At 37.2% G+C, this 17,212-nt stretch overlaps 2 protein-coding genes across 2 annotated transcripts; both read left to right on the top strand.

Annotated features, from left to right (window-relative positions):
* The first annotated feature begins 13,069 nt into the window (after nt 1–13,069).
* LOC115228496 lies at nt 13,070–13,639 on the top strand. The gene has a single exon (XM_029799070.1). The coding sequence runs from the start codon at nt 13,070–13,072 to the stop codon at nt 13,637–13,639; it is 570 nt and encodes a 189-aa protein (XP_029654930.1).
* Nucleotides 13,640–15,576: 1,937 nt separating this feature from the next.
* Nucleotides 15,577–16,437, top strand: LOC115228495 (testis-specific serine/threonine-protein kinase 6-like). The gene is made up of 2 exons (XM_029799069.1): nt 15,577–15,717; nt 15,922–16,437. Exons 1-2 carry the CDS (start codon nt 15,577–15,579, stop codon nt 16,435–16,437), a joined length of 657 nt encoding a protein of 218 aa, XP_029654929.1.
* Nucleotides 16,438–17,212: the final 775 nt, after the last annotated feature.

Below are 17,212 nucleotides of genomic sequence, written 5' to 3'. Positions count from 1 at the left end.
AACCTTCACCCAAACCCTAACCTTCACCCTAACCTTCACCCAAACCCTAACCTTCACCCAACCCTAACCTTCACCCTAACCCTAACCTATACCCTAACCCTAACCTATACCCTAACCCTAACCTATACCCTAACCGTAACCATGAGATAAAACAGCATGCTTAATTTATTGTTTTTTAATGATAATGGTTAAGCATTGAAAAAATAAAAATCCATAATATTATTAATTTTTAAATTAATAAGTAAATATATTTCAATCATTTAAATATTTTAAATTGAAATTTTAAAAATTTAGAGCAATGGTAACGAGCGGGGCATGGTAACGAACAGGGCATGTGACATATTATAAAATAAAATGCAAAATTTCTAACTAAAAAATATATAAAATATTAAATGCCCCATAACGGGGTTTATCTTATAAAGAATAAACAGAAAAACTCCTAATAGAAATTCAAATTGCCCCAAAACCCGAGGGTGCCCCAAAATCCGAGGGTGCCCCACGTCCGGGGTCGCCCCAATAAGGGGTTGCACTGTAATCAGATAATGCACGAAATTAATTCCTTCCAACTTTCATAGAGATTTTCAGTCTGAAGAAATTTAGGCAATTTTAGGATGACGTTGCAAGTTTTTTAAAGTCTTTATTTTACGTCCTATTTCCTTAAAAACTAAGTTTTAAATTTAGTATCAATCAAATTTCCCAGGGCAAGAGAGGCTGCAGGCTTCACAAATCGAGAAGGAAATTGCGTATAGGAAAAAACTGATTTATGGGATAATGAGAAAAGAGATAGGAAAAAAAATGAAATAGAAAAGAAAGAATGAGATGAAAGAGAAAATGGGTGCCATCTAAGCCCATCTGGCGAAGAAGGCTATGGAAGTCTGTAACCTCACAAGCAGACTCTTGGAGCTAGACTCGCACATCGCTTTTTTCCTCATAAAAAGCTGTATGCATATGCCAAAACCTCTGTACACGCTCCGCTGCCTGCCATGCTACTCGCATCCAGACATTTTGTCTTCCATGAAAAAATCATTAAATCCTGTACGGAAGCAGTTTTAAACATTTCCTTTGACGAAATCGGTTGGTCGCAAGCAAAACTTCCCGTCAGGTTTGGAGGGATCGGTCTTCGATTGCCTAAAGATCTGACGTCACATTTCTTTTCAATTGTCAGAAGCCGTCAACAATCAATTTTGAAATTTTATAAAAAAAACATTTTTATAATAAAAAAAAATTTTGAAATTTTACATGTACCATTTGCACGGTCCGTATAGGTAAAATTGATTAAATTAGACTATTCAATTAAGAAATAAAAACAAAATTTTATTTATTAATCAGAAACAGAACGTCGTCTTCTGCGATGTGACCGAGAATGATGTCTACTCTTCCTCGCCCGAGAATCATTAGTGGAGACCGAATTGGGCGATTTGTAGTCCGACTTGCGTACATCATCCAACTGGTTTCTACTTTTATCACGCCTCCTACAATGCCATGTCCCACCAACCTCGACTCATGTCGTCTGGGCGATCTCTTTTTCTTCGAATGAGTGGAACTGGGACTCGAGTTTTGTTGTCGATAGGACTCCTTGAGTGCATAAAACTCTTCCTTGGTCAACTGACGAGGCTTGTTATCTACACATTTGACACACGGCCATACTAATAGGCATTCCAAAAGGGGGAAAGTACGGCATCATCATTCTCCGGTAGTACATCATACTAGCCATTGCTGGGAGAGACATCAATGGATCCTGCCGTATAAAACTGTCCACGGCCTCTTTAGTGACTCCCCTGCCCCTTTCATCATTTTTACTGACAGGAGATGACCGAGGTCTGTCTCTACCCTTCATACACATACATTACACATCAACAGGCAAATTAGACGATATCGAATCAAGATAACGTTTAGTGACAGACATACTTCTGTACTCATCCACCTTCTTTCTAAGAAACAAATTGGCGAGTAATTGACAGGGTGACACGTCCATCTGACTACAGAGAGGACAACGATGGTCATCATTACTAAGAAGTGCCTCTGTAATGCCTAATCCTTCTCAAACAAACAAGCACATTTATCACACACTGGTTCGTGACAGCATGGCAGCACGACCGCGTCGTCAATAAGCTTAGAACACAATGGACATAACAACTCTGGCGGAATATGTTCCTTTTTGGTCTCCACTTTGCACTCGTTCTCCACAAAGGGGGGTCTCTCCCTCTTTCCACGTGAATATGCCTCACTGCACATGACACACCACCAAGTACGCGTCGATGAGAGGTACTGCATACTGTCCATCTCTCGTCAGGACTGCCCCCGGCTGATTGGGGTCACTCACAGGCCGAAGAAACGAGTTGGGAATTCCAAAACTGCGCTTTACTGGCTGTAATTGGTTCTCAGACCGGAGAGGACGTCCATCGGGGCCCTTCCGTTAGCCAAACTAATACTATTTTTATGGTCGGACAATTCTGTATCCAATGGCCTGGTTCTCCACATCTATGACAAATGTAGTTCGGAGGCAGTTTCCCAGTCGGGAGAGGTTTCCCGTGCACATTCACGTACTTGGGGTCTTCCGTCAGAGCCTTGATCTTCTCACATTCGTCCAGAAATGCCTGTGGCTGGTTATTTAAATATATTTTACTCACATTCTCCGCTAAATTCGACTTTACTGGCTCTACTGGTGGCTTGTGGACATTCTCGGCTGTCTACACATTCATTCAAAAACAAACCACGGAAACTCTCGGAGGGTCACTCGAAAGAGTCGGCAACTTCCGTGTTGACGGTACCCGGGAAATAGAGAGACGGGAGTCGGAGGATATAAGGTCACTGTCACATTCATATTCTAACAGTCTTGTAGTTATGTTTACTGGTTAATGTTCTCTCGTCTTGTGCTACCAAGTCGAAAAGTCCTGATTTTAAGAGGAGGTTGTTCCTTTTTGAAAGAATGCTTTTTAGACCAAGCAAGGAGATTCTATCACCCTCAAATTGGACAGTTTCGTAATTTGAGGCTGTCTTTAATCTGTAATATATTGTGCTGGTCTAAAAATAATGAGATATTATTAAGGATTTAAATAATAAAGAATTATAGATAGTACACACCATAAGATTTTGAATCTAAATTTTATTATTTTTTTAATAAAAATAATTCACATATTTAATCATTATATAATTTTTTTTTTTTTTTTTTCTGCTATTTTTATTTGAATTTTAATTAAACTAAATAAGACCGAAAATAGTTAAGTTCCAGCGGCGAGGACGCAGTGTGCGTTGCCCCGAACATGGCCAGGCCGATGCGCTGGCGGAACCAGAGGCTCTCTCTCGAGTCTTTGAGCCTTCTCCCGATGGACTGCCCGACCTCTTTGAGGAACGAGTCAGTCTCCTTTCCTGCAACTCCAGCGGTGATCATTATATAATTAAATGTCATATACAGTGACTCTTCTGAAATTGGCCACCTCTGAAATTGGCCACCTTCTGAAATTGACCACACTTATAAAATTATCTTAAGAAAAATTCGAATTTCAATTGAAAGTGGCCAATTCTCAAATTGACCATAAATTTTAAAATATATTTTATATAATTTGCAAATTAATAAAATTTCAGTTATTTTATGTCTTGAACAATTCTCGTGGTAATTATACTCGTCTCACTTTTTATCAAAAAATACAGATTTTAACTTATAAAAATCAAAATGAAGATGTTTCATGTCAGTATTTGGCTGATAGATTTTCCCATTTGTTTAAAAAGAAGATTTCCAGAAAAACAATTAATAATATTATTTTGAAAAAAGATTTTTTTCTCAAAGAGTGTAAAAAACAAAATCTATCTTCAAAAAATGCGCATAGACTCAAGTTCCCACAGCTTGATGCTATGTTAGTTGAATGGATGGATTCGATTCAGTCTAAAGGTAATTTGTACTAATTTATGATTAAGGTGGCTTTCTTAATGATGCTTTAATTTCAAATAAGGCTAATTTATTCGCAGCTGAATTAAAACTGGATAATTTTAAAAACTCAAATGGATACCTTCATAAATTCAAAAAGAGGCATGGTTTTCGAATGACCAAGTTACATGGAGAAATGAGAACTAATGATCCAGTAGATGTCGACTTATTTGTCGAAAAATTTATAGAAATATCAGAGTTATAATGCCGATCAAATTTATAACTTGGACGAAACGGGATTGTATTACAAGCTGATTCCTTCGAAGAGTAAAACGATTGCAAATTGTTTCGGAATTTTAAGCAACCCATTCAAAAAGAATCATGTAGTTGAAGTTCAAGATATTGCATTAGAAAAAACTGACATTTTTGATCCCTTAGAAGTCGAAGAATTTCTTAATTTTAAATATTCTGAAAATGATACATTTCAAGACGTTGAGGATATTGAAAATATAAAAAATGAAGAAGAAGTAGAAGCTGAAGTAGAATCCAATGAAGTAGAATCCAATGATTCAATTGACAAAGAAGACATTGTGGTTAAGTTAACTAAAATTGAAAACGACCTCCTAAAAAACATTGAGAACGAACATGAAGTTCAATTGATTACATCCATAAGGCGCTATAAGGAAAATGTCATTAAAACTCAAAAAAAGCAGATGGACATCCAATTCTACTTTAAGAACATTAATAATGCTTAATTACTTAAAATTTTCTGGATAAAAGTTGTTCTTATTCAAAATTTAATTTACACAAAAGATTGATTTTATTTCTCAAATTGGCCATTTCTCGAATTGACCACAAAAACACGTGGAACCAAAAATGGCCAATTTCAGAGGAGTCACTGTATCTCGTATATCTTATAAACAAAAATATTAAAAAATAACGACACAAAATGACCTTATATCCCCAATCCCCTTATAAGCTTAAAAATTAACCATTTTTTAGTTAAATACACATTCGCCAAAAATTCTTATTTTGCGTCATCAGTGCACTTTAAGGATTGCCATATAAAGTACAAATTTTCAAATAATGAATGGCTAGTCGTATCTGCTGACTTAAAAATCGAAAATTGTATCATGGCAACCAACACGAGTGAAGAGTAATGATCGAAAATCAAAAGGTAAGAAAGTTTGATTACATCGTAGAGCACTGTCCGCTTATTTTGTGGCAAGAAACACGGCCGCGGAGTGGAGACGTGTGAAAATGGGGACTGCTACGAAGGAACGTTTTATTTTAACGAAAAGGAGGGGTTTGGATACTGCAAATATGTCGATGGTTCATCTTATGCTGTATAGTCTCAAATCATGTTGAAAGGGAATGTTTCTCCGTGGATTTCCCTTCGGTCCTGGAGTCGTCAGTTATGAGGACGACACTCAGGATGTTGGTCTGTTTTTTGGCGGAAAATTGATGAAATTATATGGGACTATTCCCTTGCGAGTCGATTTATTAGAATATGACAAATCACACAAAATCTCTAACACGGTTCAGTGCCTGGTAAAGCAAAACCACAACCCCCGACTGAGTGATGCTGGACAAGAGGGAGTCCCTTCCTCTGTTTACAAGAATTGTCTAACCCGAGCCAACATTGCACTCAATATTAAGGAATTCGAGTCTGACTATTTCCAATCTCAGTACTCTATTGATGACACAGACTCACTGAGTAAGGAGTTTGTAACACTGGAGAACAATTCCCCCATATTTCAGAATATGCAGAGTCACGTTCTTCGGTATTTCTCATGGAACTCATTTATTAGTCATGTCCGTGACGCTAACTATGGAAACTACCGAATAAGAGAGATTGGAGGGGACCGGAAGTTGTTTTTGAAGGAAGGAAGGTTGGAGAAATTATCGAAACAATTTATTATGGATTGTGCCGAAAATAACATTCGGAATGTCAACTCGGCTTTGCTGAATGAACAAGTCTGTTTAGACGTGTGCGACAAGCAAGGAAGGACAGCATTGATGTACGCAGCAGTTCTCTGCAATAAACAAATCGTCAGTCGCCTCCTCAAATTTCGAGCGGACGTGGGGCGCCTGTCAGACGACGACAGATCGGCTTTGTTGCTCAGTTTCCAGAATTACTACAGAGAATCGCCTCTTCAGCACAGACTGTTTCCCAGCACAAATGAACTTTTGTCTGCGTTCAATACGTCTCATTCCCTGCAACTAAACGCCCTTCAACGTGAAATTATCGAAATCTTGTTGGACTACGGGGCTAATCCAAATCAGAGATCTGCTCGAACCTTCCCTTTGTACGAGGCAGTCCTGTGTGGGGACTCAGAGATGGTCAGAATTCTGTTACTCAGAAATGCCGATCCAAACATGAAGAACAAAGTACTGCCACTTTGAGCATTCAGTTATCCTGCAATCTCATTCATTTGGCTGTCGCAATGCATGTCGAACAGGGGACCGAGATCACAGAGGATCTTCTCAATGCTGGAGCAGATGTCAACGCCAGGGTATCCGAGAGTGGACTCCTCGAAGAATCGGTAGTGACTGCTCTGTGTATTCAGATTATGAACTCCCTCTACATATATTCTATCATTCCGACGGCAGGAATGACTCCTCTACATATAGCTTGCAGCACGAATGTAAATGCTGAGGTATTAAAAACACATGCATTGTCCCAGTTTAGACACAAGAACATTGCTCTTCTAATAAAATATGGGGCTGAGGTGAACGCCATTTGGAGCGGCAACTCCGCCCTTTCTTTGGCATTGTCTCAGAACAACCCCGAGACTGCAAATTTGTTGATGGAAAACGGGGCTTCGATCACCCTCGACTTGGGTCTCCCTCGATCCAACTCTCTCTGTGTCCTTTTAACGAGTAACAAGATTCCCATACACGAGAAAATATCATTTGTTGCATTTCTCATTTTGATCTTTAGGTCAAAAAGTGTCTGAACTCGGAAATGGACATTTTGGCACAGGTCGCTGTAGAAAACAAGAAATCGCTAGGAACCTGTTTGGATCACGTGTACAACTACTATGAGAACGTAGTTTTATGTATCACTGTCTAGTCAAAAAGACTTTTCAGTGTCCCCTTCTACACGCTCAGTACAGAAGACAAAGCAAAAGTGTCCGAATTTAATGAACTCGTGTCTTTTCTTGCCACACAGATACGTAAGAAGGTCAGGGAAGTGGAAGCATTGAGATTTGACCAAGAGGTTGAGGGCGGTGAAATTGGTATTTTGAGGACACCAATCAAACTAGTCCGGAATAGCAAGGCGAGATGCATTTATATTCCGACTTTGGCTAAGCATGGGGACATGGTGATGAAGGTGCTCGGTTCTCCGGGACGAACTAACCAGACTTTGACGTTTATACAGAGTAACGAAACAACTCCAAAAAAGTGGCTTTGAATGTTAAAATGTAGATTTCCGAGTAACGTTTGCTACGAGTGTGGGCGAATGTTGGTTCCGCTTTTTCCGTGCAACCGGTGCAGAGAAGTATATTTTTGTAGCACCCGTTGCAAAAAACAAGGCTGGGTGACTCACGCAGAAGAATGTCGGCAACTTCCAAGTGACCCAAGCACTGACGTGTAGGTTCCACTACACAACCAAAGAAGAAAAAGAAGCAGGGGATTCGAAAGACCAGAATTAACAAATCTGTAAAAGAAGAAGCAGATCCCAGAATTACGGTGCAGATCTCTCATTAATTTTGCCAGTGTCCTATTAAAGGTCTTTCCCGGAGCATTGACAATTTGCTGAGTCTAATCAAGAAAGAAAAAATCCCGCTTTTAAAACAGAATGGAAAAAGCGATTGGTCAAACAGCCAAAACGCAATCAAAGTAGAGGACCCTCCCGGGAACTACTACTTTTACGATAACTACAGTTTCACGTAAACTCGTAATTAACCAATTTCACTAAAATATTATGTTTTGTTTAAGTAACTTGTCAATCGTAAATTTCACTTTTATTTTTAGATCCGGATTTAATGTACAGTCAAACCTCTATTGGTGATTCTCTTTTCTCAAGCAAAAAACGACTATTCAATCTAACATATTCAACTATTGATACAGAAGTTATGAGATGGATGGAACATATCGAACTTCGTGGCGGATTTATGGACGATAATTCTATTCTTTTGAAAGCAAAAAAAGTCGCCGATCTACATGGAATTACTGATTTCAAGGCTAGCAATGGTTGGCTCTCTAAATTGAAGAAACGGAACGATATTAAGTTAAGAACTTTTCACGGAGAGTCTTATATGATTAACGTAAACTTTGAAGAAGAAATAAATTCTTTTATTTCAGTAATTTTCACAAAATTGCAAGAATATGAACCTGCAAATATTTATAACGCCGACGAAACAGGAATATTCTACAAAAATATTCCTTCAAAAAGTGTTTGTCGGAAAAATCGCCCAGGACAAAAAATGCTAAAAGACCGGTTTATTGTATTTCTTATATTTTAGATTTTCTTTGTTGCTGTGTGCAAATATGACGGGGACAGATAAAAAAAAAGTCCATTGATGATTGGAAAAATTAAGAAACCTAGATGCTTTAAGAATTTTAATGTGGAAAAATATATTGATTACAGACATTCTGAAAGGTCGTGGATGACTAGCAAAATTTTAAACGAATGGCTTCTTTCATGGGATCGTGATCTTCAAAAAAAAAAAACAAAATTCTGCTTGTTGTGGATCGATGCTCTTCACATAAAATTTACTCGAATTTAGTATCAATTGAACTGCTATACCTTCCTGCAAAAACGACAACAATTTTACAACCTATGGATCAGTGAATCATCCGCTCATTTAAAGCGAACTTTAACAAAATTAAATTTGATGGGATGTTAGAGAAAATTGACAATGGAACTGATCCTGTCGATTCACATAAGAAGCTGAATTTAAAAGACGGCCTTTTGTTTACGTATTTTGGATGGAAAAATGTTACTCAAGAAACAATTGCAAATTGTTTTAAGCATTCCAAGTGGATTACTTGTGAAAATCAAACCCAAGAAACAGATATAACGATTGATAATTACGATAAAATTATTACGACGCTTAAAATTCTGGATCCGATAAAACCAACGGAATTTATGGATCACAGTTTCACTGAGATGGATGAAGTTGAGGAATTCCTCATGGAGGAGTCAAATCAACCTGCCTCAAGTTATTCAGAAGATAACCAAGAAAATCATTTATTAATTAACCCAGAAGAGGCATTGAAGATGTTAAATAAATTAAAGAAATTTTATTATCAAAATGAAAATTTTGATTTAAGTTCACTTGAATCAATTAACAACATGATCTATGAAGAAAAAAACTATTGATGATTATTTTTTTTTTGATTATTTTCATTAATTTTTTTAAACAATTTGGGAATTTCTTAACTTTTCTACAATTTAAAATTATATCATTTTAGATTATTAATCATAATTTAATTACATTTATAATTTTTAAATTATTTTTCATATATAATTTTCGAGAATAAAAAAATTTCTTGTGGTGTACGGATGGTTGTTTTACAAAATGGAATAACCATATCTATGGACGCATCTACTCAAAATAATAGTGAAAATTGTAACGGAAGAGTGGATTTAAATGTTCATGGTCGTCCTTATTCTTCCGGAAATTCACTCACTGGACCTCCCCAGCAGATATCGACAAGTCTGCTACCTCTGAAAGCTTTGTGTGACTCTGTCAACTCTTCGAATCCTGGTGAATGGATGACTCAGCTTTTCGGGCTTGTCAAAGATCGGTTTAAGCGGATGCCTAGAGGAGGATGGCCTTTGACTGTGGATTACTTCAATCTGAAGTTTGGGAAGAAGAAATCAATATATTAATCATCTGGTTATAATCCTCCAAAATCGATTAATGACATTTCTACTTTGATATATTCCTCACAATGTACTTATCATCGAATTACAAAGAAAGAATTTTCACCATCAAACTGGGTGGACAATGTGAAAAGGAAGATTGAGTCTTTAACTGAAAATGAGTCTATCATTACAAAGTTTTTTACCTCAACAGTAAGTGATGAGGAGAAGAAGAAAGCAACGGATATTCTTTGCTCTTTAATTATAAAAAATTGAAAAGTGGTGAATTTGAAAGATTTCGACAGCCATAAATGATAAAATTAAAATTCTCATGAAGAAAGTGAATATTTCTGATTCAAGAAGACAGTTCAGGAAGGATAACAGAAATTTTGAGTTGTATAGAAAATCCTTTTATAGAAGACTCAATTCTACCATCCAACATAATGAGTGTCTTGACACTGACCGTTGCTTGAAGTTTTGGACTAATGTATGGAAAAAAAGAGATATAAGTGAGTATCAATTGGGTGTGAATAGAAGAGTCACTGGTGCCGAATATCACGAACCTGATGTTAATGACACCTTCATTTTAAAGATCATCGAATTTCTCCCCAACTGGAAAGCTCCTGGCTGCGATGGAGTTTACAACTTCTTCATCAAAAAATTGGACTCCCTACATAAGTTTCTATTTGATGAGATCAGAAATATCATTACTGGAAGCAGTCAACCCCAGAGTTGGTTTTATACCGGAATAACTTATCTTATTCCGAAAAAGGATAATTCCTCTGAAGCCAGTGATTTCAGACCAATTACCTGTATGCCGTGCCTTTATAAACTCGTCACAAAGTGTGTAAATGAGAAAATTGCTGAGTATGTGGAAATATACAATCTAATCTCTGAATGTCAACTTGGCACTAAGAGGCATTGTCAAGGTGCAAAGGAGCAAGCACTTATTAACTGTTGTGTGAACAGGTCACATGAGTACAAATTATTTTCTTCATAGGTAGGCGTAAAAAACTCTTTGACTCAATCAATCACGAATTCCTTGCTGTGATTCTGAAAAACTTTGGGCTTCCTGAATGGATAACAAAGTTTGTAATGTCAATAATTCCAAATTGGAAGGTCTCCCTCAAATTAGGAAAGCAGCATCTAGGAATTGTTAATATAGAACGTGGAATACTCCAAGGGGATTCCCTGTCTCCTCAGTTGTTTATTTTGACTTTGGATCCGTTGAGCAGATTGTTATCAGCTAAATCTCCAAATTTATCAGTCAATACCGATCAAGAAAATTCAGTGTTTTTTTTCTACAAACCATTTTTTGTTCATTGATGATTTGAAACTCCTCGCCAAAGATGAGATCACACTCGGGTGTATGATGAAAGACGTGGATTTATTTTTTAAAGCTTCGGGTTTGGAAAAGAATTGTGAGAAGTCGGCAACAAATAGTTGTTTATTGAGAAATGATGCCAAACTGCTGGATGGACTCGATAGTTACCGTTATTTAGGTGTATTGGAAAATAAGTTTAGTCAGGTTGTTAAAGAAGTTTTGAAAAATTTACGGATTGAGGTTCAACAACGTATCGAAAGATTGTCGAAGACGAAACTAAATTCGGTGAATTTGTTTAAGGCAGTGGTTCTCAACCTTTTTTGTCCGCGGACCCCTTGTGAGTAAATGAAAAATTTCGCGGACCCCCTACATATTTATTAAGTTTTTTGTCAAAAAAATTTTACTTATCTAAAAACAAAATTTATTATTAAATCAATAGAGAAAATTAGTGAGAAGGTTGATATTGTTTTTTCGAGGCAATTTTTTCAATAAGAGGCTCGGTTGTCGATAAGCAAACCCTGATGTCATCTTCAATATTCAGTCTTGCGCGATGATTATTTTTTATATTGAGAAGTGCTGAGAAGCCATGTTCGCATAAATATGTTGTCGGGAATATAAGCAACAAATTTAATGCATTTGCGCTTACGGAAGGATAATGCTTACACATTTCGCACCAAAATCTTGATAAAGCAAGTTTTTCATACAAATCTTATGCTAATAGCATGGAATTATCAGAAGGCAAAGTTTGTATGAAACGAGTCAATACTTGATTTTTCATCATTTTACGCAAAGAAATAAAATAATCCTTATTTTTGTGGATTAGATGGGGATGACATGTGCGCAAGTGTCTCACAAGAGATGTTGGTTTCATGCTATTGTGTGACAGAATTTTCATGCACACAACACATTTTGGGCTTTCAAATCCATCTTTATCAATACAAATAAACCCATATTTTATATAATCAGGATTATATTTGCGTATCTTAATAACATTCGAGGAATTCATATCAATAGCGTGCTTAAAAATTTTATTAACTTTTACCAAAAAATAAATATTTGAGTTACATTCAGCTTTAAAGTAATTTAGCCTCCTCAGTATTATTGAATATTAAAATATATTAATTTATAATATATCTAAAAGAGATATTATTAATTATGATTTAATACTATTATATATTAATTTAAAATTGTTATCATTAAATAGAAACATTAAATAAAGTTTCAGAAAAATCTCGCGGACCCCCTGGAATCTTCGCGGACCCCTAAGGGGTCCGCGGACCCCAGGTTGAGAACCACTGGTTTAAGGCAATTAATGAACATGCTTTATTTTTGTACAATTATTATATCGGCCTTCTGGATTTGGAACCGTCCGCTTTTGATGAAATTGACAAATTTGTCAGGAAGCTGTTAATGGATCTAAATATTCATATGACACCAGCCTGTAAGGAGAGGCTATATTTGCCGAGGGATAAACTTGGAAGAGGGCTTGCCTCGATTACCTTCAGGTCGGAAAAAATGCTGTTTGACTTTCGTGAAAATCTGGAGAGGCGAAAGTTAATCTCCCCAAGAAAGGCAGCAATTCTGTGGGCCGAGCAGAAAAGAAAGTCCCATATGGCCACGATCACAGAATTCCTGCATTGTAAATATGGAACGAACACCCAAGGAGAGATAACCAAATCACTAGAATATGCAGATTGATTCCTTACTGTCCAATAGCAAGAAGAAAACACATTCACACTCGAAGCTATTTGAATCGCTTGATGATAACAATTTTGATATTCAATCGTCTTCAACATGGCTTAAGAAAGGAAATATATCTCCTAAGTCTGAAGCTATGTTTTCATTTCTTCAAGACAGGAATATTTTTTTTCAGAGACCCTAATTCAAAATGTCCACACTGTAAATCTTCCAATAAGACGGTTGATCACATGGCAACAGGATCCTTAATTCGGATTATACAAGAAGACACAATGAAATTGTGAGATGCATCCACATGCACTTGTGCCGTAGATTTGGATTCAAAAAATCCAGAAGACTGAAAAATCGCTCTGTCCAGAGTATTATGTGCAACACCTTGGCAGAAATACGAGTTGATACAACAATTCCAACAGAGTTGAAAATCCAATATAATAAACCCGACATTTTCCTCTATGACAAAAGAGAGAACCTAATATGGCTTATTGAAGTGGGTGTGACTTCAATAGATAACCTAAAGAGTGTAGAAGTAGAAAAACTGCACAAATACGACATTTTAGCTAGTGAATTACACAAGGCTAAGGTGAAGATTGTGCCAATTGTCATTACGTGGGATGGAATCGTTTCAACAATCTACCGCAAGTACATGGAGCTCCTTGGGATTGAAGAACGTGTTCGGTCTTACATCCAGACTGTAACGCTGAAGGCCACTCTGGAGAGCATGTTTGTCGAGTACAAACATGGCTTCAGTGAAATTCTGGACTCTGCAAATTCCGTAAATAGGGACTGGCGGAAATATAATTTCTCTATGAAGATCAGCAAGTCCCTTAAGAGGCCCAGAGACTGCACGCCCCAGGAGGAGATTGAGGATCATGGCGTGGAAGATCAAAGTGGAGTTATGGGGAACTCGGGAAGCAAAAATTTGAGAGTCGTCTAATTATTAGTTTACCTTAATTACAATATTGAATAACTAATATAATCACAGTATAATTTTCAATTTTTGGTGAACAACCGGAAGTGCAAAACCTCTATTGCTCGCCAAATTCTAAATCTCGCCACGATTTGGTCGGTCCCAAAAAATGGCGAGATTTAGAGGTTTGACTGTATTTGTAATTTAAGCAACTACGGTCGTATTTATAGGCCTTATTCTCAGTCTGGTATTGCAGCTTTCTACGGACTGATTTTATTGGAACCTATTAACTGATTGGCTAATAATCGATGGTTTTGTGTTGTTTTAAAACAAAGTTAATTCAAATCAATCATCGCACAATCCTGCATTCCTCAGCAATGACAAATGCTGACGAAATCGCGTTTTGGATGTAAGGCTACATGAACGAAAAGTATCGAATATTAATGTTTTATTATTAGAGGAAATTCATTTAAAAATGTGGTTGCGGTAGAGGATAAGCGAAATACGTTTAAATAAAAATTAGCGAATTCCAATATCTGACAAATTATGGACATTGCGTGTATTGCCATAGCTCAAAATGAGTCCATAATATACAAGTTCCAGTTTAAATCGAATTTGGTGGATGACGAGTCTATATTAACAGTTCTAAGCAAAGTTGACAAAAACAACACTCGTTCCATTTACAAATCAAAAGAGTTTATTTTAACGCTAACTTCAATTTGATAGGAAAAATTTCGCTGTGTACAATAAATCTGGACTGCGCTTATTCTGTCAGGCTAAAAGCGAATCACCACAGGAAGGTATATTCAGAATCCTAAAAAATGCAATAAAAATATATTTACTTACCGCAGACTCATACATATTATGAACTACTCCTCACAATCAAAGAAGCCAATGTCGAATCGGAGTTGGAAGCTTACATCAGCCAACTGATTGTATTTTGAGTTTTTTTGTTAACTTTCAGAGTGAAGAGACAACAGTTCAGTCACAGACCTGCAAAACTGTCCAAATCAAGTCAGAAGTACAGCAAGTACAACAAGTCCTCCTCGATTCGGTAAAAAAACTCTCCGAGCGGGGAGAAAACCTGAACTCCTTAGACGAACGTTGTCAGAATCTGACAGAAAAGGTATTAATTGCTACTTATGACAGGCTCAATCGTTCAAAGATCTGGGTTCAGTGATGGAAAGGAAAGAGAGACATAGAAGCAAATGCATCCAAATGAATTTGCGAATCGTCATCGTATTAGTCATCATCGCAGTTATAATTATTGTTATTACTGTTGTTTGTGCAAAAAAGTAATTATTTTTGGATACTTTTGAATAAATAATTTATTAGCCTTATTCATTTTTTGACCGACTGCACATCACATGCATTCCATCTGTGCTCTGAATTCCTCAGAAAAGACACAGTCCAGTTCCTCCTGGTGACAGGATGACTTCTAAAAGACTGATTCTTTAAAGTAGTTTTGAGGACAATATTCAACGTGACTGCATTAAATGTTAGACAAAATCATGGCTAGTCAGGCACATTGAATTATCCTGCCTATTTTGAGAATCAATAAAAATTTGAGACCACAGACCTAATTTTTTAGTAATTTCCGAGTATTTCGTTTGATAATGTGACGCATATTCACGACCACAATGCGTCATGGACAAAGTATATATCAGTGATACGCGGACAAAGTGGGCTTCCTGTGCATTTTGTCAATATTTTTATTCAATAGAATACATTGACTGTTAAAATGACTATTTTGGGCAAGTTTTTTTTGCGTCTGTTCAAAAAGCGATCAAGTCGTAAAAAACCAAAAACCAAAACGGAGACATACCAAGTATTACTATTTGATGACTACCCGTCATAAGAGGCCGAACTTGATAATATTGAACGGGCAAGACGACGGTAGACTAATGGAGCGTGGTTGGAAATTGTGCTGGTTTCTCGCAAAAGGGTCGACGGGAATCATACGGATGGCGGAGTTAGTGCAGAACCAGGAAAAATATGCATGTAAAGTGTACGACAAAACGGCAATGAGTGGGTCCAAAATAAACAACTATATTTCCAACGAACTAAAAATTCTCAAGTCGGTTTCTCATCCCGGAATAGTCGAGGTTTGATATTACGTTGAAATGTGTTCGACGTCTTAATAACTTGTAGATAAAAGATATTGTTGACTTGGATGACAAAGTGTATATTTTTATGGAATTGGCCAAAGGGGGAGATTTGCACGACTATTTCAGCAAGCGACAGCGATTTTCCGTTTCCCAAACTAGTCGCTACTTCTATCAAGTTTTGGGAGACGTTGTAACTCACAGCTCGCTCGGACTATCCAGTATTTACATACAAATAATATTGTCCACCGAGACATTAAGTTGGAAAATATTCTTATTTGTGAGAACTGCATTAAACTGACAGACTTTGGATTTTCCTGCAAGACTGAGAATTGTCCTGACCCTGACGAACATCTGCGTAGTACAGTGTGTGGGACCCCTGGATACTGTGCTCCAGAAATCATGAACGCAGCAAATAAATATGACCCAAAGTGTGCGGATATATTCAGTCTCGGTGTTGTTCTTTATTTTATGATCAGCGGAAAAATGGCTGTTCCAGTGGGAACCGTGGGAACTGTCAGTGCAATGGACAATATTATAAAACAAATGAAGCTCATGAACTACGAGTTTCCTCCTAAAACTGAGGATATTTACGGAAAATGTTGCATTGACACAGTCCTCCAAATGCTATCCTTCGACCCACTCATGCGCCCTACAATCGACCAGATTATTGAAACTGAATGGATGAGGACTGAGGCTCTCCGTATTGGCGATTATTGACATAATTATTGTTGAAAAATATATTTATGTGCCAATTCCAGCAAATACCTAAACTACAGTCCATTGCCTCACAAATCTGCTTTTTGTTTTTATTAACCCCCCAAGCTTTCATAGCAAACCCACCACAAACACTCACAGCTAACTAATCGAATAAAGAAGAAGGAAAGAAGGAACTGTCTGAGCCAATCAGCATTAGTCTCCAAATCTTCAATATAGCCTTCCGGATCCAAAGAGAGGTAAGGAATATCTTATGTGCCCAGTTCCCATTTGTCAGCCTCCTACCGTCCTCAGAAGCTAAACATTATTCTATGTTTTTAAGAAACCGTCATTTCTACTTTTATTTATAAACGGCTTCACTGATGGTTTCCTTGTTTTTTAGAATTCCCGTTTGGTCATTGCTAAAGATATGTCCTCAAAAACACATTCAGGTCAAATGGAATTTCCTAGTTTAATTATCAATTTAAAATCGAACATCATTCTCAAGAAGACGAGGAAACAAGAAAGGCAGAAGTGTTATAAGAGCGACGCGCAGGCTGTCATTAAACCCCATTACGTACAACAAACCTTGACGTGCTTTTCAAAATAAAGACCACCAAATTTTTTTCTAAGCACACAAGTGTAACCTGTCCGGCTCGGTAACTGACATTTTCCAACTGACATGGTGGACCCCATAACGCCACGCTAAGACCGGAAGGAAGGTAAGAGATTCCCATTTCCAACTGTGTCGTGCCAGAAGTACTCGTTGCCTCACGGGCAGGGGAACGATAACGAGGAT

The sequence above is a fragment of the Octopus sinensis genome, unplaced genomic scaffold, assembly GCF_006345805.1.
Source record: "Octopus sinensis unplaced genomic scaffold, ASM634580v1 Contig10780, whole genome shotgun sequence".
Taxonomy (NCBI): domain Eukaryota; kingdom Metazoa; phylum Mollusca; class Cephalopoda; order Octopoda; family Octopodidae; genus Octopus; species Octopus sinensis.
The sequence above is the reverse complement of the archived record's forward strand: the minus strand, read 5'-3'. Positions and strand labels throughout refer to the sequence as shown.